Below are 24,540 nucleotides of genomic sequence, written 5' to 3'. Positions count from 1 at the left end.
CTCTTTTCACGCATTCCCTTGGGACACCAAGGCACCAAGCACCACTCTGCACTATGCCGGCATTGCAGTAAGGACTCCCACTCCATCTCCTGGGTGCCCACAGACCTCATTCACAAAGTCCCGCTGCCGTCACTCATTACGTTACACCTTGATCTCAGAGGAAGAGCGGCAGCATGCTGTGCCGACCCCATCATTCATCCTGGCCAGGGAGGCACACCTGGACCTTTTCATTAGTATCTAATTATATATGACAGTACCATCCTCAGGACTAGACCTCTGTAAGAGTGGCTACTCCTGTACCAAAGCAACAATACAACTGGGATCCTCAGGGAGGAACTTCACAACTGCCCTTGAACATAGAATGAAGAGACTCACTTTGCCTTTCCTACAGTTGCCATACACAGAGTTTTCAAGGGGGGAAAAAAATTCTTATTTCTTACCTCACTGTCATTTTTTAAATTACTGAATACTGCAGCATTCAATGGATTACTATTTGCAAACACGTACCTGCTCCTCCGGCAGAACAAATCGAGTAATTTCTGTTTCTGTTTCAGCCTTCTGCATGCAGACAAAAACATTTTTTATTCATCAGTGGTAAAAGGCTACAGCCATTTGACTTTAAACACAGACATGCTTCTGGGCTCTCTTCCAGGAAGTCTGTGTCACCCAGGCTTTAGATCGATATGTTTGTCTGCAAAGTCACCCTTTTGATCTGTAATTTTTCATTTTGACACAAGAAATGCCTTTTGGTCAAACTTCAGCAGTCCATTAAATTCCAGGCATAATGGAAATGGGAATCACATTGCTGTAGCCATGTGAAGATTTCCACCGTTCGGGGTTTATTTACTCATGGGTTAATTTACACAGCCATATATTTGGGATTCAGACAATACTGAAAATACTGTTCTCCTGCCTCATCTAAGATCACTGCCTCCTCCCCAATTGTTTGTTGGTGGTCTCACCAGCAGTCGCAGCTTTATAAAGTACTTTGTACATTTAGTTGTCTAATCTGCAGGAAATGTTATCGCAGTTTTGTATTGCAGTCGCTGAGCATCTCCCAGCTTGGCCCTTTCGTTCACCACGTACAAAGGCACAGCCTGGCCACTGGGACACCAGCCCTGCCACTGAAAGCGAGGGCTCTCGCCAGCCCATGGCCCGGCTGGTCACCCCTGGCACGCCACGCTCTATTTGCACAACTCAGCACATGTCTTTTCTTTCGAAGTTCAAGGTTTCAGGGCTTGGGTTGTGTTTTTTTTTTCTTTCTCCTTTTTTTTAAAAAAAAAAGGTATCAGCCATTCCATGGAGAGATACGCAAAAAGCAAGAGAGGTGGGAAGACAATCCAGCACATTATTAACAGAACAAGCGGGTCTGAACAGCCTTTGGGACAATCCCCCTGCACAGCAAGGTCTGAGCAAGGCTTTTGAATGATCTCACTACTATTTCTGAACCAAACACACAGCTTCTCCTGTGTTCCTAACACACTGGTTTTCAGTTGCTGAAGTTTGACCCTAGGGAGGATGCGATAGACACTCCGGAGAGTCGCAAAGCACTGAAGATGTTATTATAATCCAAACAAAGAACATTATGCTTTTAGTCCCCATTCACATCTTACCTTTCAAAAGCAAGCATTTTCTGTCAGCTTCTCAAAAATACGTATAGTACACAATTCAGAAATACTGCTGTTATAATTGATTAATTTTTACACTTATTTTAAAGGGGTCATGAAGATATCTGGATACTGAATAACTGGTTTGTTAAACCAGAAATGTCAGGAAATTCTGTATCTAAATATGGCCAAGATTTTCAGCAGTAACACTTCTTTTACGTACATTAATTGTAATGTGTTTTTATTAGGTAATTAAAAGGGGCCTGATTTTAATCCTCATTTAATAACTCCTCATTTAATAGAGGCGTTATATTCAGAGGGAGGCTGCTCAGTATTTTCTGGAATAAAATCAAAGATCTTAAAGCAACTCAAATGGGACATCTAAAAATTTTTATGGTTTTGGTCAGGACTTGTGTCCAAAATAAACAACTCTCCCTCACCCAGCAAAAAACCCAACCCAAAACCATCTCCAGCACAGCTATGATCAGATCATAAGCGTCTTGATTAAAGTTCATTGGCACTTCAGGACTTCAGCTATTAAATTAAAGCCAAAATCAAATGTATTGCCCGAGTGAGTAAGAAGAGGGGGCCAGGAATTTGGGAGGCGAGAGGACACGTGACCTGCCTCAACACAACCCTGCCGTGCTGGGAGCTCCCACAAGAAGTGAAGACGCAGAGACACCAAAGAGAGGGGAGTGAGGAGAACTAAAAGACCCAGCGGTGCCCCCACCAGTGAGTCAGGAGGGGAGGGAGCAGCAGGACCCGCCCTGCTTAGATGTGATGAGCAGGACATTTTATATGGATTTTATTTTTAGGCTGGACTTTGCTCACACACAGAGTCAGCTGACACAGTCTTGTTAGCTTGAGCGGCTCTCTGCTAATTTACATCAGTTGTGGTCTAGCTGTTGGCTTCCAGCTTTGTTAACAAACTGTGCAGTCCCAAGAAAGGCCAAGCACAGCATACACGCCAGGTGACAGAGACACACGTGGGGCCAGACTTTCACATCCTGAGCTCCTGCTGCAAGAATTCCCTCAGTTATCTCAAGTAACTCGCAGACTCTCTCTTGCCTGAGCCAGGGCTGTTAGTAGTTTGTCTCCAGGAGGCTCAGCACAGTATCCTGCCCTGGTGTAAACTTTACATGTAAGCCCAGAGGCGCAGCTCCATTCCCTCTAATAAGCCAAACAGAACTTTTCAGAGGCGACAAACTGCTCCAAAAGCTTTACCTGTTGAAATGTGGTATTTATAGCAAAGCCTCCACCCATTCTTTGCAGTACAGGAACACCTCCTGGGCTTCCTCTGGACTTTCTTGACTACTACAACCAACACATCATTTTTCAGTCATACTTAGGGGGTGAGCAGGGGCCTATATCGCACACCAGGACTGTGCTGTGCTGAGCAAAACCAACAGCCCTAAAAAGACGGTCTTGAAGACTAGAAAAAAAAATCTGTGCCCTGGGATCTGTGAAGAGCTGGGGAGCCTTGAAGGCAACAACATGGGCAGGATGGCACACACAGAACTGCACGTTACTGAACAGAAAGGATCCAGGCAGGTGAGCTTGTTCCAAGAGTGAAGATGCACAACAGTAGTCCTGGTACAGAGCTTTCCTGTGGGGCCCTCCTCGAGGAGCTGGGGAAAGAGCCTGCGAAGGACCTTCCTCACAAGACACCCGTGAATTAGAAGCAAATATTCCAGTTCTGCAGAGACTGAAGTTAAGCAACTGGTAAGCTGCCTGGATGTGTTTATGGCCACAGAGAACAGCAATGACAGAGCTTTATTGAAATACCTGGTTCCTAGTCCTGGGTTCGTGGCACACGTTTGGGCAAGACTCAGCTGCCTGGGTTTATGGGATGGCAAGCCTGTTTCAGGGAGGACCTCAGTTTCACAATTGGTTTCAACCAGAAAAAAACCCACACTATTCTGAAATTCTCTGCAAAAGCTGTGAGAAGGCTTTTGAATCATTAGAAACATTTTGGTTTGACATTCTAATGTGAGACACTATAGACTTTAAAAAAAAAAAAAAGTCAAAATAGGGTCTTTCAAAGCTGGAACTTTCATCCTCAAAAGCCTCCAACAAAACTGACAGGATTTTGACAGCACTGCATTTTCCAAGTAAAATCATGTCTACATTTTTCTAAATAAGTTCTAAACTGCATTTCCTCTTTTTATATCAAAATGTACTATGGCTTTTTTTGTGGCTTGTTAATAACATACTGTACAACTGCTTTGTACAAACCTCCCCAAACACCTTACATGCACACACACGCATACTTCCAGTACCTGTTGAGAAAGACAAACAGCCTCCTACCCAGCCAGTCCCAGGCTAAGTGTGGCACATTAAACAGCAAAATCCAGCTTTTTCTGAGCATCAAAGGAAGCAGCTAGTTCTTTGCAAGGGTCTCCTCAGCTCTTCCCAGGTATCTGGCTACTGTGATTTTGCAGTGAAATGACTCTATTCTTTACGTATTTTAAGCTGTCTGAAAGCAGCAAAAATCAAAGTGGTGTTATACAGAGCCAGCAGAAATGCCCGTGCACGCGTGTAAAGCTTTGCACAGCTTTATGTATTAAGAACCAAGCAACCAAGGTCAGTTCTGGCGTAAATGATACAACCGCACTGAGCTTTTCATAGCTCTATTTGTTTATTTCAGGATTCGGCCTCCCTCTACCATTGAAGGACTCTATACGTGAGAATTACATCAAAACCAGCACCTCTAGAGAAAGTAACAGCAAGAGGGATTCATCACTTCCAAGCTCACCCAACACTTCCCCCACAGCGATGCAGGGCGAACAAATCACCTTTATTTTAACTACGGTTCATTGCGTTCGAGACAAGCCGTCCTGAAGCCAAACACAGAGAAATCCCTCCTGCAAGCAAGTGTTTTCCGTGCTCCCTTCGCACCGCTGCGATCCACGGGAGAAGCCCGTCCCCGCCGGGGCCGGAGGCTGCCGGGGGCGTCCCGGGGCTCTGCCCCCGCCGGACCCTTCCTCCCCACAGCCGGCCTGCAGGCCCCGTCTTGCAGCCTGCCAACCCGCTGGACCGCACCGATGCCACCCCGTGGGCTCGCCGCCGCCGCCGCGGCCGCCCCACCGGGAAGCGCGGTGGGAATCCACGGGGGATCGCGGCCACCCGCTGGTGGCTGCTTGCCCCGCTCCCCGGGATCCGCAGCCTCCCCGCCGCGCTGGGCTCCCTGGGAGCACAAGCGAGGCCGCCGGAGCGGGATCTCCCACACCCGAAAGCGAATAATTTCAAAAAAAAAAAAAAAAATAAAAGGAGCCGCAAACGAGGCGGCGTCCGCGGCCTCCCCCGCGGCGGGGCTGCCAGCGCAACCGCGCTGCCTCGGCAGGCACGGACGGGGTTCGAACCCGCGATCTTCGGTTTACGAGACCGACGCCTTACCACTTGGCCACCGCGCCTGACGGGCTAACAGCACCCCCGCGCCACCAGTGGAAGCCAGCGAACCGCCCGCCCTCCGCCAGGCCCGGCCCGGCCCGACCCGATCCGGGGAGCTGCCGCCGGCGGGACCGGGGACCGAGCCCCCTCACCGTGCGGGGCGGTAGGCGGGAGCCCGGCGGGAGGGCGCAGGGTCGGCCCGCCCGGTCGGCGGCCGTTGCGGCAGGCACGTGCAGGCGCGGGGCGGGGCACCGAGAGCGGGCGGGCGGCGACGGCCCCGCGGAGCCGCCCGGGACGGTGGGACCGGAGCTCGGGGGGGGTCGTGCAGGGCAGCGCGTCCCCCGGGGAGCCGTGGCCGGGCCCCTTCCCCGCCTGCAGAGCTCGGCGGTCCCCCTGGCCCCGTCTCCCCGGAGCGAGACGCCTCAGGGTCCCGTTCGTGCTCCGGCCACCCGGGCAGCGCTCCCCGCGGCTGACCCTTCCCTCGGGTCCCCGGCCAGGGCAGCAGCGCTCTCGCTCGGAGAACACCGTGAAATCGCTGGTGAACGTTGGTTTTTCTTTCTCCTCGTTCGCAGCGCCTGATGTTTCTCGTGGCAGAGCGAAGCTGCGCGTCGCTGCGGAAACACCGGGAGCTGCCCAAGGAGACAAACGGAAGCTATTTCGTACGAAGAAAACCCTACCGCTAAGCTTACACACGCAGCCCTGTTGCTCTCCAGTGTCTGGCACCTGCTAACGAGAGGCGCTGCTGGCCCCGTCTCCCAGTTTCGGGGAGAGGGAGGCTTCCCCCCCCCCGCAAAGCAAGAGCAGTGGGAGCAAGCCCTGCTCGCAGGACCGTCCTGCCGTGGGACACAACCTCCCCACGCGAGACACAAGGACCTGGCTGGGGCTCTCCGGGCACGGCCCTGCCATTGCCGCAGCAGGCTGCCTCCCATCGCTCTCTGTGTGCCAAGCAAGAACACCGTTTCCACCCCTTCCCTTGGGACAATATCAGGCGATCTAACATGGGTTTGTGTCAGGAAGTGTTTCCTGATATTCAAACTCAATTTTCACATTTTACTTCAATCCCATTAACTTCTGTTTACATAGTAAAATCATAAGAGCATAAATCACAAATACAATACTACATTATTAATATTTCCTCTTTTGGGCTTCCAGCTACCAAATATTTAGTCCTATGGCTAATGCTTGGTTAAAACCCAAGAAATGAATCAGCTCTCATTTTTATCACCGCTAGCTGTAGGGCAGGAGGGAAAAATTTGAAGGATGTGGTTTTGAACCATTATTTAGCTTTGCATTGAAATTTTTCATTCTGGTTTCTAGTTTTCAACCATTGCTGCGCAGCAGAAAGTAATCTGGTAATTTTTGGCTTACGTACTCCTCCTGGAAAACACAAACCAAACCAAACAAACAAAAGGAAAACTAAAAAATCCAGGCACAGTTAGAACCTACTACCAGTCTGACATAATATAATCCCTCTCTTTACTTTATACCTATGAATTTGTAACCAGGCACCTCTGCCTGTTTAATCAGATCCGAGTTACACAACCTTTGTTACAAGAACGCATACTGCATTTGCAATGTGCTCCTTGCACAAATAAATAAAACATGTGAGGTCTGAACAGCTCATTCCAAAGAGGAACAGTTGCTTTCCTAAGGGTAAGTCCTGTTTTTCGATCTTAATACAAATTCTGTGCCAAATATTTCCAAGCAGGTCTCTGATGCTAAGGCTTACGTTTTTGATGCTACAACTGCTTGGGAAGCCAGCACCCCAGCGATGCAGAGAGTAACTTAGCCGAAAACAGCAGGATGGCAGGAGCTGTTGGGGTTGCAGAACTCGCGGCTGTTTTTCAGCCACGTCCTGCACCCTCCACAGCCCTGGACTTTGCGTTTCAGGTGGCCGGTGTTTAACCACATCCCTCTGCACATGGCAGCCCTGGCAGTGCTCCTCCTCCCTCCTCTGCTCTGGCAGCCAAGAGCCCGTCCGTTCTCTGCTGGGGGGGGGGGAACACCTCCGCTGCACCTACCACCCAGCCCTGCTGCTTACGCAGTATTTCCACAAACGAAAGCAAACTCCTCTGCTGCTGCTGCTTTTCTTCATGGCAGCTCCCCAAAATCATTGCTTTGCACGGGCAGAGCTCGGCTCCTTAATCCGCACTTCAATCCAAGAGGCTAAAGGACAGGCTTGGTTGAGGGTTATTTCTCTGTCACACAGGACAAGTGCTCAGGCAGACCAGAGGATTACTGAAGGGCTGAGAGCAACCCTGCCCAGTGACCGTTCAGGTTTTAAATAAGAGCCTGAGCACACTAAGAAAAGCCACACAGTGGCCAAGAGAGACAGCGTTTCATAAAACACAACCTGCAATTTGCTTGTGTTACAGTAGAAGAGGGAAAGAGTGAGCGCAGCCTTTCAGCAGCTAAATTCCATCTACCTCATTTGGTGCCACAGCCCAGGTCTTCTGTCTTTCTTTTCAGAAACAGTCTGTAGTGTGACTTGTAAGCCTTATGTTATGTGCTATTGCATCAAAACATTAACTACCTTGTCTGTTAGCAAGCTAAGGCACAAAGATCTCGTTGTGAGGGAATAAGGGTTTAAAAGTGCTGTGCCAGAAAACATGCTTACACATTATACTGCAAAGTTGTTTTAAAATCACCATTAACCCAAATAATTATGGTTATACATCTGGGACAATCTTCAATTTACTAGTCATATGCTCTAACCTCTTTTTTGTGTCCAAAAAGCAGCTGGCTCCAAGGACAAAACTTGCCCCAAGTTATGCAAGCTAAGAGAGTCCCTGCTGCATTACATGGGTCAAAAGACATTTAGAGTGGGGTGACATATCCCAGACCCCTGTCTGCCATCAGAGATGCAGGAAAACGTTGTAACGTGGGCCATCAAGAACAGCAAACAGAGCAAGGGAAAGGATCAAAGTCACAGCTTTGAGACTGCTATGCTGAACAAAATGTGTCTGCCAAGACAACATGAGAAGATCAGAGCCTGCTGCCTGACTACAGGAGTTGGCCAGTGTACTCACTCAGTGCTCACACGATGTATTTCCTCTTTCTAACGGCTCTCCTTGCCACCGTCCAAGTTTTCAGGAGTCAGAACTCCTGCAATCTATTTCCTACTCTGCTACTGCCTCATTTAACCTCTGGCTTCAAACCCTCTTTCCCTCCTCCCTTCCCCCAAAAGATAAGAGCAAGATAACAATCACTTCCCAGGGAGTTCTGAGCTTTAATTCCTGGTTGCAAAAGGACCCAAGGGTCTCGGCTCTCCCCAGCCCAGTAAGAACAGCATCATTTGTTAGAAACTATTACAGACTTTGTGATACATAGTGTTGATGCATTCCTATCCCCACAGTAACAGCTGATTTACTTTCCCAGTGTGTCTTTCTTGCGTACCAGTGAGTAATTGATCTGGAAGTAGGTCAGTAGTACAGCATGTTAGCCTGAGCTGCTGAGATTTGGGAACAAAACTGCTCCGTGTCTCTCTGGTGAAGTGGTTTAGCATACACAGCAGGTAGTTTTCTTTGAGCCTGCTGTTATAAATCTGAATATCCAACAAATCTTTGCTGTGAGGAATCTGGGAATGGAGAAGCCTGAGAAGATAACATGCAGGTAAGTTGCTCCATGGGTTATTCATACACTGTCTTTGCTCTGATTCCCCAAATATCTGTACCCACTGGGAGAAAAGCTGCCCAGCAACCACATGGGATGATACTGTAAAAGACACATACCAGATTTAAAGACTGCTGACAGCCAAACAAAGCAGTTTGCACACTATGATCACTTGAAGATCATCAAAATGCTTTTTAAAGGAAAATGTTTGCCCTGCAAAGCTTGAACTGATCAGTGAAGTCTTTTCAAAACTCCCTTTCCCCCTTGCTTTGAGCCCAGCTGGAGGCAGAGAACTTACCACATTAGACTCCACTTCAGATTTTACATACTACGCCACAGGCCCAGTTCTCTGGCTTTACACCCTTCACCGTCACTCACACAGGTGCAAAATGGTCACTTTTTTTACATCAAGGGCACAAGTGACACCTGATGAAGCAGCAGGCTGGGGGTGGGAGCGGTAGCTTTGCAGGAGGTAAACTTTAAACCCACTACCCCCCCCCCCCCCCCACTGTGGAAGCACAGCTGTGAGCCATCTGCACCCTGCAGCCATGTCAGCGTGGGCTTTGCTGGCATTTCCAGGCTAACTCTGATGGTGTCCCTCTGACAGGCTGCCGGGCAGGTAGGACGGGGCAGAGGGCTGCACAGGGCTGCTTGAGGAGATGCTTCACTCCCGGAGTCTCCCCAACACACCACAGAAAGGCCCCATTTTTTCCCAGTAAGAAGCACCCAGCACCTCTGCAGGCTGACTGTAGCTGCCCCTCTATCAACAGCGTTTTCCCAAACTAATGAACCCATCTTTTTGGTAATGGAGCCCACAGACAGCAGCCCCGGGGCCGGCTGTCCCTGAGGTGACCGTGCCCGCAGCACCCTCCCCTCACCCCACACAGACTCTTGCAAAAAGTAGCCTTAAACCTAAACAGCTAGTCACTTACTAGGTTATTTTTTTGCTCTAGCAGTTAAAATAAAGACCAGAGAAGAAGCCAGCAGGTCTGGCAGCTCAAAGAGGAGGAGTTAAAAAAAAAATTACCTCAGAGCATTGGTCGAGGGGGCCCCACAGGCACCGGTGTGTCCTCTGCCTTCCTGCCTCACACAGGGCCTGTTTCTCTGGGGATGGCGGGTCACGGTCTGCACCCACACGGGACCGAGGGTCTCCTTTGGTCCCCACTGCCTCCACACGCTGCACTGGTGATGGGTCCCAGCTCCCAGCCGCTGCCCGAGGTTTCCCGCTGCTGCCCTGACCCCTCACGGACAAACTTTGCTGTCCCATCCTAGGAGGGCTTGTCCAAGCCCAGCTGGGAGCCCCAGCCGCCCCTGGGGGCTTGGCAATGGGCAGGCTGGTGCCAGGTCACCCCATGGCAGAGCTTTCCCTCAGGCCTCTCCCTGGCACGGGTGAGCAGGGGGAAAACGGTCGCCTTTAACTGTGAACCTCCTCTCTCCAGTGCCCTGTGGTCAGACCGGCACCAGACTCTCTCAAGGACACGGCTTCAGGCTGTGCCCTCCCCACGGCAGCTCGCTGCTCCCCAGGAAAGTAGTCGAAGCACATGCTCGTTAGCCACAAGGGTCAGTAAATAATTATATTTAAGTCAGATTAAAAAACTGGCTCCAAATCCTGCAAACAGCTCTCAGCTGGAGTTCCCATCAGCTGAGAAGGGGAGCGCTATGGGTGGAGAGATTAATGGGTCGGTCCCTTGAAGCTTCGGCACTATGTACTCCACAAAGCTCTTGGAAATTTAACATAGTTGTGGCTGTCAGATAAGGCACGTACTGAGACAAACTCAGTCCCTAGTGACATCCGTGTAACTCGGCCAAAGCTAATGAAGTTGGCATGTGGGCAGGCGAGAGCAGAACTGTACGATCCTTCTTTAAATGAAGTACAGAAGTAGACTTGGGTATACACTGCGTGTGCTGGGGATGCAGGGTAAGGAGGGACATAGAATCAGTCACCCACTACAGACAACGTTTTAGTCATGCAGGGAAAGCAAATAATTTATTTACATATCTGATTGTACATTACAGCTACCTGAAAGGATCCACATTAGCAAGAACAGCTTTATTGTCCCCAGAAAGTATTCCAAGAAAATACAGAGAAAATAGTGTAATGGCACATTGCAACAGTACTGACATCACTTCACTTTTGTGTTGTAAGTTACAGAACGAGATTAAAAATAGTCATATGCCACTTTTGTCGGCTGCTTTTTTTCAGTTTTTTTTTAGTAACAATGGAGCAAGTGGACTTTGCTCATTTTCATACCAAGCAGCCTTTGAAGTAAAAAATAAAACCACCTCCTTGCTTCTAAGGCAGCTTTATAATCTGTCAAGTGGGTACCAAATTCAGTTAAAAAAAATTCTGCTCCATGAGAATGGAACATATTATTTTATAGATCAAAACTTTGTGTTTTGGGAGATTTAGGGGATATTGATGATTTCTTTCTTGTGACTTACCACAATTTATTATCTCACTGTGTCCAGGGGCTGGTGACTGGGTATTGATAAACCACAAGGTGTGAGAGAGGGAACAATTCATGCATCTCACCAGATGAGGGGGTCAACACTCAAGAAATGAAAGCACCAACTCAAGAAGAGGTTGGTGGGAGGGAAGAACACTTCTAGGACCGGCCCCGGTTGCCAGAATTACAGATGGCCCAGTCTCACAACATCTATTTAGCTTCCCAAATGCTGCAGGAGAGTGCTGTGCTACAAACACCAAGCGAGGGAGTTTATTCCATAGTTGCCAAAATGTGAAAAGCGAGACACCCAATTTCTCACATCTGCAAGAGGACAATCTCCAGTCATGCAGGTCCAGGGTCTGTCCTTAGCAAAAGCTGCCACAGAAGTCAGGGAGGGAACAGAAGTAATCTAAAACATTTTACCCTCTCTAAGACGGAGAGTCTATGAATTGGTAATGCTATTTCTCTTTCCATTTCAATGGGCAAAGTAAATCACTTGCCCACTCCCACAAAAATAATCCCAGAACTGAAGTTAACGTGAAATGGGCAACGTGTTCAAATGAGATTTTGATCTGGTGTCCATTTCAAGTATAAAAAGAAGCAAATTGGCTTTAGTGTGAATAAAAACTGTAATTGTCAAGTCAGGACCGTTACATTTAGTTAGGTGTTTTATTATTTTGAATTAACTGAAACCAACAAGTGGATAGAATTGGTCTCATAACGATACTAGAACAATAAATCTGGGGAGTGTGTGTGTGACATTGCCTTATAAAAGAGACCAGCCATCTGACACAACATTTCTAAAAGAAGACAAAGAACTGCTAATTATGTTAGATTTCCTTTGCTACATAATTTAGACCATGACCTAGTGCTTCTAAAAAAACCTGTACAAAATGAGTATTTTTTACATCTCAGAGGCACATGAATACAAATCTGATCTATTTTATATATACACATGTACATCACATGAAAACCAGAGATGAAGATAAAATGAAAAAAGTGTGTATCAAAAGTGCCCGGAATAGGAGATAAAATGTGAAAATAAAATGTATTAACAGAGAAGTAAAAGGCACAAGTACTAAAATATGTAACCATGCAAAAAATATAAGTACGGTCTGTGCAACAAAGCAAACCAAATGGCTCCCACAACGATTTTACAGTAATTCTCAAAATATCTCAGTATTTAAACATACCGTCAGTGCAACATTTACTGCCCTGTAGCATACTAAAGTGTTCACATGATATAAAACTCTTGGTTCCCCTTCTGACTTCCTTTCTCCAAAGCCAGAATAATTTAGCTATGGGTAAGGTATTAAATAAAATGGGGCTGATGTTGGGTAGTGTAAGAAGATCACTGTTCCAACCGTCTGGGTGGAAGAGTAAGTGCAGCCCTCCTGCACCCCTTACCGTCTGCACATTGAACGTGTGTCTGCCAGAACAATCACCTCCATGCCCTTTGCCAGGGCACAATGGGCTTTATGGAAGGTTGCCAGGATGAATGTCACTCTGCTGAGAATGGTGATGCGAAAGCTGACAGCTCAGATGTCACAGCTGCACCACTTACAACATCTACATAAAAAAGAAATACAGATTCTTGGGGTAGGTGTCCAAACTATGGGAGTAACTATGACTGTCTTAAGATGGGATCATAGTTACTAACTGGGCAGAGCTGCAGAGGTCACACCTGCATGTGGTCCCACTGGATGCACTTCAGGGTAACCAAGATGATCTCTGCCCAGAGTGGGAATTATGGCTCCTTCCTCCCTATTGACTGTCTCCACCAACCACTGGATAGTACTTTTCCTAAGGTGAAACAGGTTTCTGGCACTGATTCTCTATTGTTGCCCAACACCTGTGCCCAGGTCTGATGGCCCTTGAGGGTGGTGCTGTCCGGCTTATACTTACCCTCAATCTTGGATTGGGAAAATGGGTCGGCCAATGCAAATTGCATTCGTATCGGTGGCCACACAAACAAGTCCTTTGGACTTGCGAGACAATGTGGTCATTCGTACCATCAAAGACCACGAGAAGCTGCTGGAGGCGAGGTTTGATTTGAGGGGATTGGAGTCTGTCAACTCAGAGGTGACTGGTTTAGAGTGCCAGCATTCTTCTGCTTTGACTGACAATCTGGCCATGTTACCAGAGGTATATGAGCTACCTGTCTCCTTGAGCCTCAGGGCAATGTTATCGGTCCATCTCTACAGGAGAAAGAGAGTGAAAAGGAGGGGGAACTCCTACCTCCTGGAGCCATGGCTAGGACTTTTACTATTGCTATCGACCCCTGTCCTGGGCCCCAGAGGTGACTTGCCAACTGGGGGTATACCGGTGGTAAAGATCCCTGACAAAAATCCATGTTGTCCATGCTGTGGAAACAGGATAGGAAAAACATCGGGTTTGATTGAACTTCTAAAGAGAGCACATGGGAAGAAAAAGATCTCGTTCCAATGTGCTCAGCGTGGGAGAACTAATGTGAAACACCATAGTATTGCCTGCCATTTTCTGAAGTGGAAGGGGGTTGTGGAAGCTGCCCCTGTGAAGGGTTGGAAATGTGAGGAATGCGAGAGGACATCTGAGATGAAAAATTGGCCTGGGGCAACATAAGCGCTTGGCCCATCCAGTTATGACAAATGTTGAGTGGATTGCTGCCATTTGCCCTAAAGTGGGTACTGCCAGAGGGGTATATCAGCAGTGAGGGATGGAAAAGGAGGTGGAGTTATTGAAGAAGTTGGATAAACAGCATGAGGGAAGTAAAAACATCATGAAGTTGATTGCAGAATATATTCCATCAAAAACAACCAAACAGATAAGTGATAAAAGAAGGGGTCTTCATAAGAGCCTGGTGAAAAGGGAAAAAGATCAAGAGTGGAAGAAACAGCTAGAAAAGAGGGGGAACATCTTGCAAACATTGGACCGCAGGTGGATGGAGGACTGAGGTCTCATTATTGGAGGGTAATCTCTGAATGGTTAACATCTGAAAAACTACCCATTCTTCAGGGAATCTTTGAAAAGGTGATTGAAGGGAAAGATGCTCCTTCAACACTAGTTGATGAGGTGATTGAGGATTGCTATTTATGCCTGTTCATGAAGTCCACTGAGTTGAAAACAAGCCAAGGTAAACAGCATCAAATGGCCCGGAAAGCTCATACTTTGGAACCACCAAAGGAGTGGATGAAGAAGAGAGCTGTAAAGCAGGGGCAATTCCTATGATTCCAGCAGCTGTTTTACCAGGATAGAGGGAAACTTGCCGGTATCATCCTGGATGATGTGGAATCCCTGAGGTGCAGTATCCCACAAGATGAGGTACAAGAGGCGTTCAAGTCGAGGTGGGAATTGCCGGTAACATTCAAGGGCCTGGGTGCTTTCAGAACCATCGGTCAGGCGGACAACTCGGCATTCAAAGCCATGATCGCGGTGAAAGAAATCTCTAAAACTATCACAGAGATGAACAAGAACACAGCGCCAGGACCAGATGGACTAAGCTTGAGGGATATCACCAAGATAGACCCTCACTTTACCCAAATGATGGAGCTATTCAATCTGTGATTGGTATCTGGCACGGTACCAGACGTGGTAAAAGAATGTCAGACTATGTTAATATCAAAATCATCCTTGCCAGAGTGCCAGAAGGACATCAATACTTGGCAACCAATTACCATCGGATCAATTATCTTGAGATTATTCTCAAGGATCCTGACAGCAAGAGTGACTAAGGCATGCCCCGTTAATCCACGACAAAGGGGATTTATTAGATCAGCAGGGTGTGCAGAAAATTTAAAATTATTACAACTTTTGATTAAGAATGCCAAGAAAGAACATCGACCCCAGGAGCAGTTTTCATTGACCTAGCCAAAGCCTTCGACACCATGAGCCATTCTCACATCATCATGGCTCTGAGACAAAAGGGTGTGGACAATCATATTATCACCCTGATTATGAATCTGTATCGAAACATCAATACTCGTATTAATATGAGGAATGAGCAGTTGGGTCCTACTGGGATTCAGATTGGTGTGAAACAAGGTGATCCAATGTCTCCATTGTTATTTAACTGATCTGTGGATCCCCTACTCTGCAAGTTAGAGGAAGAGGGAAATGGATTCCAACACTGCTCGAAACATGTAACAACCATGGCTTTTGCAGATGACTTAGTACTGTTGAGTGGATCATGGGACGGAATGCAGAAGAATTTTAAAATCTTAGAGGTCTTCTGTGACTTGACAGGCCTCAAGACACAGGGGGAGAAATGCCATGTTTTTTATATTCAACCTACACAGGACTCGTATACAATCAATGACTGTCCTCTGTGGCTAATTAATGGCACCCTCCTTAATATGATTGAACCTGGTATTTCTGAAAAGTACTTGGGACTATGTACTACCCATGGACTGGAATATCAAAACCAGAACTACCAGAGAAAATAAAGGATTGGTTACAACAGATAGGAGAAGCTTCTTTGAAACCACTTCAGAAGGTAGACATCTTGAAGGGATATACTATCCCACGATTGATCTACTTAGCAGACCAAGCTGATGTAAAAGTAATGTACCTACAAACACTTGACCTTGCAATTCGAACAGCGGTCAAGAAACGGCTACATCTACCAGCAAGTACCTGTGATGCGATGCCATCCTATATTCCAGCATGTGTGATGGAGGTTTAGGTATTACCAGACTCTCTGGTCTGATCCCTGGTGTACAAGCCTCAAGACTGCATAGAATTGCACAGTCTTTGGATGAAACAACAAGAACAATTGTAAAACAAGTGGGGCTCGAAAAAGAATTTGAAAAATTATGGGTTATAGCTGGAGAAGACAAGAATAAAATTCCATCTGTTTGGGACCCAGAGGCGGTTATGTTAATATCAGAGGAATTGGGCGATGATGAACCATCTTCAGAATGGGAGTTACCAGCTCCAAAACCTATCTTTCCTAAACTGTGTAACTGGAGAAAACAAGAGTTTATTAATTGGACCAAGCTGCTATCCCAGGGCCATGGAATTACCAACTTTGAAGAGGATAAAATCAGTAACAGCTGGATTGAACATTATAGAGGCATTCCCCACCGAAAACTCATCACTGCACTACAATTAAGAGCAAACGTGTATCCCACAAGGGAATTCCTAGCAAGGGGAAGACAAGAGTCACAAGTTAAGGCTTTTTGACATTGCCAAGCTGAGAATGAAACATGTGCAGCACATACCATCGGATACTGTCCCATAGTACAAGATACCAGAATAAAAAGACATAACCAACTATGTGAAATACTAATAAGGGAAGCCAAAAAGAAAGTTTGGATAACATTCCAAGAGCCTATGCTAAAAGATAAACAAAATTAGCTACATAAACCTGATCTCGTATTCATTAAGGGGGATCAAGCGCTAGTTGTGGACATCACAATTCTAAACGAAAGTAAATCAACATCACTGGCAGACATGGCGGCAGAGAAAGTAAGGAAACACCAACACCTCAAAGATCAAATTCAGGAACTGACAAATGCAAAGGATATTAAGTTCAAGGGATTTCCCGTGGGAGCGCGTGGAAAATGGTATTGAGGCAATTACAAAGTGTTAAAAACATTGGGACTCTCCAATTCCCGGCAAGAAAAGGTTGCTTGTTATTTATTAAACAAAGCATTATTTACCTCGGTAGATATTATGTATATATTTATGAGTCAATCAAGAACCATTGTAAGAACTTAATATATGATTGTCGTAATTTTACTGTAGTAGATAGTAGTGATTGTAGTTGTACTGTTTATCTTTCCCAATAAAGTCTGTTTCTATCCTTTTTCTTACATCATCAAGGGTACAACTAAACTGTCTTATGACGACTAGGATTAGGGTTAGCCCCTGGGGTAATCAGAAGGATCATCCTTGGTAAAGGATAAAGGTAGGGATGGATAAGAGGAACTCGCAGTCATGATGCGTCATTTATCTTTAATTGGACATCAAATATTTTAATCGGAATTGTCATCTATTTTGCTAAAGTGGAAAATAACTACTGGTTTTGACATAGGTGAACGGGCCACCTTTACTTAATTTGGGAAAGAAACATGTAAATTATATATATGTTTGTTAAATAGAAGTCCATGTTTGTTAATGTATGTTTTCATTAGGTGTAAAGCTTAAGTAAATAGCAATCTCTCTCTAATTGTATGTTTGAATAGGTACTACTCCCAGTTGATCAAAACTTTGAGACTTAGGCCAGTAAGCTAAAAAAAAAAAAATAATAATAAAAAAAAAATGTATGGAACACAATGTAGCACTGTCAGCTGGCTCCACACTGTGGCAAACTATGGTACAGGGACCCTAGTTGCAGATTTTCTAACTTAATGGGCTGCTATCATTATGTATAAGGTATGCTTGCTAGGCTAAGCTAGTAGGGCTGTGTCGCGCCTTGCAAACACAGTAAGTACAGCATATGCAATTGGACAGCTATACAGAATCAAGGCAAAACTTAATGGGGACATCCCAATGATCCCTCACCTGGATGGACTTCAGGCTTATTCACCCTACTTGCTCGCATATCATGAGAATCAGCTATAACATTTTGTCATGTAGATGGGACACAACTTGTTTTCAGGACCACACAAAAGATGTGGACAGGACTGGCCTGGTATAAAGACAGGGCTAAAATTCTCATCTCAGTAGCTAAAGCCGTACTGAAGCCAAGAATATTATGTTTGTCCCTCCCATCTGCTCAAAGTGGCTGCCCCGAGGCACGCAGACACTCTGACAGCGGGCACAGCAGCAGGGGACAAGACCAAGAGTGTAAATGTCAACAGAACATATACTGGGGAAGAATCCCACAAAGAAATGACTCTCTTGCACATCAGAGCAACTCTCAGTGCATTATGCAGGATTACAGCATTCAGACCAAACACCTACTGCAATCCTTATCAAACTCTAAAGGTACATGCAGAGTTTCATTAAATAAGAAACCCACACATGCCACATGCTTCAACACCAAACTGCTCCTTGGATCAATGTCTTGAATTGAAAAATACTGAGAAAACCCTGAGGATGCTGCAAAGGAACAAAGTGCCAGCAACTGTGGAGTTATGTCCTTTAAAATCAGCTGTGTTACATCACTTGTCATGCCTTCTTGACAATGTTTCTTGAGTAGCAAATGACATAACAAGAATACAAGTGTTGCTACTAACACCAGAACCAATCCAGGAACTGCTCAGTTAAAGTTTTGAGTCAAGTTTTCACTTAAATCAATGTAAGCCAAGCCACTGATTCAGCAAGTGTTTGATCAGCTGCTACTTCCTTCCTTCCTTGGAAAAAATCCCTCAGACCACACCATACAGTATTTGTTTTAAGAGAAAACCACTGTATGTTCACTGCCATTAAAGAAGAAAAAAAGTATTCGTTTATTTGTAAATTCTAGTTCTTAGATTCATCACGTGTCACCAGCACTATGATGCAGAGACTGCTGAACAGTGACTGATGTAGCAGGCCACAACGTATGTTTATATATTAGCTTCCAAGCCCTCAATTACTAACCAGATTAGGGAGCCTAAATACTGTAGGCCAAGATCCTCTCTGGAGACTAACGCAGTTCTACCAAAGTAAATGGAGCATTGCTGCATTCAGACAGCAAAATATTTGTTGATACACGCATCTTTGAGAATTAAAAACGCTGTGTTCAACTCCCTACAGAGCTGGCTGAGAAACATCTGAATTTCTCCCAAGACCATAAAAGGAAAGTTGGCAGCAAAAGTGTATTGGATTTTTTTTGAGACTTGCTACAAATTTGAATATTAAAACCTCCTTAAAAATAGATGGGATGGTTACAGTTTTGTCACTGTTGCACTTCAAAACATAACAAATTCTCAAACAGCTTGAGTCTTTAACAGAAGTTATTAAAAAAGCTGAAAAATACTCTTTTGATGTCAAGGTAGTTCTGAATCAGCATCGCACTCTGGAACCAGAACTAGACAGCAGCTGAAGACTGATGTCTGGAGAGAAGCAGCCAGCATCAGAAAAATCTTGAAACTACATTTCAGGTACTCTTAAGTGCAAGTCTTGAAAGAGGTGTTTTTTCTGCAGTAGCTTATGTGTGGGATTAGCCTGACAAAGGACAGCTTCTAGTCAGAAGCAAGTAGGTTTTTTTCACTGTACAAAAACACCTGCAGTGGTTTGCAACTGGTTTGACCAGAATATCATTTAGCTTTTCAGAATCTGCAGTAGAATGAACTAAGCAGCAGATCAAGATACAGTACCTTGGATTGTGTTTGCATCCCCGAGGGTTAAATAAGCAGCACAGTTTTGACACAAGAATATTTGCTGCATTTGAGTATTGCTAGAATGAGATGATACCACATTTCTGTGTTTGAAGTTATTTACCCAGGGAAGTGAAGCCATTGTTCCACCAACAGTAACACTGACACAGAGGCAGACTGTACTTCCCCAGCTGGCCTGTGAGCACAAAGGAAGCCCACAGTAAAGTAAGAAATTTATCAGAGAATAGACACTGAAACCAGTGCCTCCCTATCTCCTGCATCTCTTGTCTGTTCTGCCAATGTGTCTGCCTGACACTTGGTCACAATATGCATTCTCTGCAATACCAATATCAGATTACACTTCTCCCTGCCCCAGTGACCCATCAAGTGATCCCTTATTACCAAGTTACCCGCATGTCATAAAACATGATGACTTCTTTTCTGGAATAGAAGGGTTCTCCAAGGCTTGGACTGCAAGGCAAGTTGGTCTAATACCTGTAGTTACCGTAGTTACTCAGTCTAAGAATGCAACTGCTAATTAGTATTTTTAGAGGTCAATACCTTAGAGGAAAATGTATTTGCCAGTGAAATGCCTCTCTTGCCTCCAACTAACATTATCTGTCAAACATAGCAAGTATCTGGATATGAATTTGAACAATAACAGAAAGCAGTACCACACTGAGGGCCCCACAGGAGCAGAAGTATAACTCCTTTTTGCAATAAAACAAAGCTACAAACACCACCAACATGGTGGTAAGACAACTCTTCAAATGCAAACACTGGAGCAAGGAAGAGCTTCTAAATGCTAAAGCAGTTGGGTACAGAGCTAAACAAGAAGTCCTGCAAGTCTTTAGAAAATCCACTGCTGGGTACCCTTGGCTAGAATACCGCTTTCAGGATTTCAGCTAGATGTAGTGACTATTTGTCACTATTAGTGACTATTCACCTCTTACATATAATTACCTGCACAAAAACTTGGCTATTGCTACAGTCATGTCATCTTCTGTTCACGTCCATGGGCTCTGTGGTCTCAGTGAAGTACGCCAGGCTCTCTGCTTCCCAAGTGCTCAGCATAATTTTCAGTGAAATAGTCCTCAACATTTGCTGATGTTCTACCCTAATGGGAATGGGTTTTAGAGTATTAAAATTTTGAAGCTAAGTCCAGTTTACTTAAAAATATTTAGGGGAAAACATGCATTCACCAGTCTGACCTGTGTCTTTAAATCCACTGCATGAGAGCAGGACAGAAGTGTAACTTAGCAAACACAGTCAGTTCCAGTAGCAGGGCTGCTGGCTCACCCAGCCCTGCTTGTCACAGCAGGCTAGCAACAGCCACCCGACAATTTGAAACAGTTCTCTGTGGCCTATAAAAAGAGCAAAGTCCTTGGCACAACCCACAGACAGCACCACACAGAGGGAAATGCCATCACTAAAGTGCAGGTAAAGAGTCCTGTAGGCAGGGAGCTGTAGGTAGCACCAAGCTGGCTTAACTGTTCCTCTCCTACCTTACAGGTGGCACATCCAGAAGCAGCAGCAGGCGGGAAAGGCGCATGTGTGGGGTGTCCATGGTGTTCCACCTGCTTCTCCACAAACAGAAGCTGCTGCAATTTAGCACAGGACATTTCACACCATCCCTAAGAGGCAGAGTAGTCGTCTTTAAATCCCTTCCTCCGGGTTGCCCTAGAGCCTCAGGAAACCAGCCCTGAGACATCACTGATTGAACAAGACTGTACCATTTCTCCCAGAGCACTGAAGTCCTACAGGTATCTTTGTGCACTGGGGTGTTGTGTCCCATAGTTATTCCTCTGATCCTTTCGCCTTCCAGTTACTTTACACCTGCCTAACGCAGATACATAGAAACAAATTGTTTTTATTTTCTTGCCTTCAAGAAAACCTGATTTCAATACTTCTCCCCGTTCCCATCACTCCAGTAACACATCACTGAAGGCAAGAGCACAGACATTGCAGAAAAATATATATATATTTACATCCATAACTGAATACATGTTTTATGTATTCAGATTCAGGAAAAATGTATCACATATACACACCAAGATACATCAAGAGAATACTAGGGGCAAGACACTGCCAACAGCAAGAAATACACAGAAAAGCACAGTCATTGCTACTGTAACATTCTTCTGGGGAGTGTATTCAACAGCGGAAACATCTCTATGCATTGGGGAAAGCCAGATACTTGGGCCTATTTTTCTGTACCAGTTGCTGTGAATCAAAAGTGTGAAATTTTTACTTTTAAAAAAGTGGATGGAATAAAATTTTTTTTTAAGGATTCAACTATCCAAACAATTCCATAAGCTCCTTATACAAGCTACATTATTAATTAAAAAGGTCCTAGCCCTACAGTACACAAATCCAGCTCAGGAGAACACAGGCACACATTGAAGTCCATCCCTATTTAAGGCAGCATTTAAGCATACACTCAACTTTAAAGCTTATGTTCTGTCCCACTGACTTCTACGAGCAGTCACAGTACACATTTAAAGTTAAGCACCTGCACAACTGCTCATCTAAATGAGGATGTGTTCCCTATTCAGAGCTTTAGATATGCATGTGAGTACTCAGTCCGGATTGGTAACTTCTGCAAGACCAAGCTCTTTTTCTTTTTACTGCCCTATAGGTAAAAGTCACTCCACATCAGACTTCTCTCCACCGTGTTAGGACCCAACAGGTCCTCTCCACAGCTTGCCCACAAAATATCAGTCTCAAAGGAATGTAGAGTATCTGGGGTGGGAAAGCAACTCAACACGTAATTTGAAGGGCTGCTGCTCCTCCTCCCCCTGAAGTGAGCTATTTGATGCAATTTTTCTTTTTTTCTTTTTTCTTTTTTTTTTTTTTTTTGTAAGAACTGGAACTTGTTCATTCAGTGAAATCTTTAAAATTAAGGGTGAGGGGAAGGGGCAGGATCCCAGAATTCATCTTAATGGCCCATGGTAAACCCCTGAAAATAGGGGAACAGATTTGAAAAGCTTCTTAGCCTCAATGCTACAGGGACCCTGACATAAAAAAATACACACGCGTGCACACGCTAAAAAGCAGGCTGGCTCAGAGCATCCCAAAGCAGGCTCCAAAGTGATCTTACATAAAAAGCACTTTGTGCTGACAGTGGCAAACAAGTGGATGGTGATTTTTCACAAATAGCAACAATTCTGCAATATCTTCCTCTTCTTCCCTTTTACTTTGTGTCTTTCCTTTTCCCCAAAGTTTTTTTTTTTTTTTTTATCCTATGTGTAGTTTAAGTACTAAAACTAAATCAAATAGGAAATTACACAGTCAGCACCAGTCAGGAACTGAACCTGGGTATGTTAATTGGTTTGCGGTACCCAAATTCCTGGAAGAACGAAAGAACAATTCTTGCTCCTAAAGTTAGGGCCACATCCATATGTTTCCATTGTCTTTTTTACCTTTACAACTAGAGGTAGAGTCATTTTGTCCAGTATCTAAAACAGCATGATCCAGTTATATTGTTATTACATTAATATACAGTATCCATCTTATCACAGGTATTGAAAGTGCATGGAAAAAGTCTAACCAAGCCAATTCAATGACAAATAACAGTGTACCAAACATCATATAAACACACCCGCGCACCCACACTCAAACGTAGTGTATATATATATTTATAGATTAATTTACAGTATCAGAGTGTTGTTTAGATCCAGTGGCATGTGCAGAAATATCAGGCAGTTGCTGCTCTTCCTTCTCATATTCTCTTCAATTCTTTATTTCCAAGATAGACGGGTTGTGGTCTAGGATTGCCAAAATTATCTTGTCCATATACTGTCGCAATCTGTAATTTATCTCCTCCTGTTCTTTAAGGGCTTCCATGAGCTGCAACACAACATTTCAAAGTTACTCTTGAAATATTCTCTCTAGTTTACATAATGAAATTCAGACATGTGAGAGACTAGCGCCTGCTCAGGATCACCAATTCCCTTTTGTGCTAGGTATTCTACCTCTAGCTCCTCCCTGTACCTGTATTAGAAACAATATGTAGGTTAAAGATCTTTATTATTAAGGAAGGTGGTGAACAGTCATCACCAGGGATCTTTTGGCAGGTCATTTCAAACAAATTCCCCATCTAAACCACCAATCCATCCTGCGTCCACACCATGGATGAGCTTCCTCATCTCAGTGCAAAAGCTTCACGATACTCAATTTCTTTCATACCTATTGAAATCTAAAGCACTTTGCATGAAAGGCTGCTGAACAGAACAAGGGTTTCAGTGTTTTGCAGTGGGAACAATATGGGCTGCCTCTGTATCGTGCATAATCTCTCTCAGCCCCCCCCCCAAAACACAGCTACACAATCCTCAAGAACAACCCACTGAATATTCTATGTTCTATATTAAATACATGGGTTTCACTAGACCTTTGAGCTGTGAAAGGCCCCTCAAACTCTCCAAAGTTGAAGACTGCTTGCTTTTTATACTCCACATGTTTAATGCCAAACCGACAAAGCTGCCCAGGAGTGTCAGAGCCCTAGATATTGTGATCTTGGTGTCCATTTTCATTAGCCTTCGTAGAAGTCCCACCCTGAAGCTGCAGTTTCTTACCTTCATTTTGATTAGACAGGAAAAATTGCCCAATGGGAAAAGTTTATGCAGGTCTGTGAGGTTTACTAAGCCTGGGCCACAGTTGTAAGGCACTTTCCTCCTTTAGAGAGGGAGTGCTGGGTATTCCTTGCATGACATAGTCAGGAGATTCAGAAGGAGAAATAAAGATTTTTCTTGACAATAGCAAAGCCCAATTTGCTTTTACCTAATTAGAGTTCAACAATTAAACAGCCTTTCTTCACAGTGCTCTGGTTCAGCAGAAGACTCAGGTATGCACTTCACTTCAAAAGACTACCCAGGAACTAAGGCTAACAGGGTCATCATTCAAGTACAGATTGGGTAAAAAGGTCTGTCTCGGGACTCCTTTTGAAGAAGAAAGGGGAAGTTCTGTCCAGAAGAAATAAAGCATAAAAGGCAAACAATTCCTTTTAGTCTCCTTCATCACTAACCTGTCTTTTTCTCTGGGAGCTCTTATGTATCTATTGGCCTGATCTCATGATCTGTCCTGGAGCTTAAAGGGAGCTATACCAGCTTGACTCAGCCCACATACAAATGGGTCTGCTACAATACCTTCCAAAGCATTACCAGATTATTATTTGCACACTACCTACTTTCTCCAAGAATTCAGCTCTGCTACAGGGAATATATAGCTCAAATTTAGGTCTAAGTGAGAGCTTGTTGCTGA

The 24,540-nt window shown here is 44.9% G+C and overlaps 1 protein-coding gene and 1 non-coding gene across 5 annotated transcripts in view; both read right to left on the bottom strand.

Moving 5' to 3' along the window:
* Nucleotides 1–4,948: 4,948 nt before the first annotated feature.
* On the bottom strand, nucleotides 4,949–5,020 carry TRNAT-CGU (transfer RNA threonine (anticodon CGU)). Its single transcript has one exon. It is a non-coding gene; the product is annotated as a tRNA-Thr (tRNA).
* A 5,548-nt stretch (nucleotides 5,021–10,568) lies between these two features.
* RAB11FIP4 (RAB11 family interacting protein 4) overlaps nucleotides 10,569–24,540 on the bottom strand; it is a 139,258-nt gene continuing 125,286 nt past the window's right edge. For all 4 annotated transcript variants that reach the window (XM_069799248.1, XM_069799247.1, XM_069799249.1 and 1 more), the window contains one exon: nucleotides 10,569–23,130. In XM_069799248.1, the coding sequence (XP_069655349.1) occupies nucleotides 23,014–23,130 (117 nt within the window). In that variant the 3' untranslated portion in view covers nucleotides 10,569–23,013. The remainder of the gene's footprint in view (nucleotides 23,131–24,540) is intronic.

This window comes from Haliaeetus albicilla, chromosome 12 (genome assembly GCF_947461875.1).
Source record: "Haliaeetus albicilla chromosome 12, bHalAlb1.1, whole genome shotgun sequence".
Classification (NCBI taxonomy): Eukaryota; Metazoa; Chordata; class Aves; order Accipitriformes; family Accipitridae; genus Haliaeetus; species Haliaeetus albicilla.
Note: the sequence above shows the minus strand (reverse complement) of the source record. Positions and strands in the feature narration are given on the sequence as shown.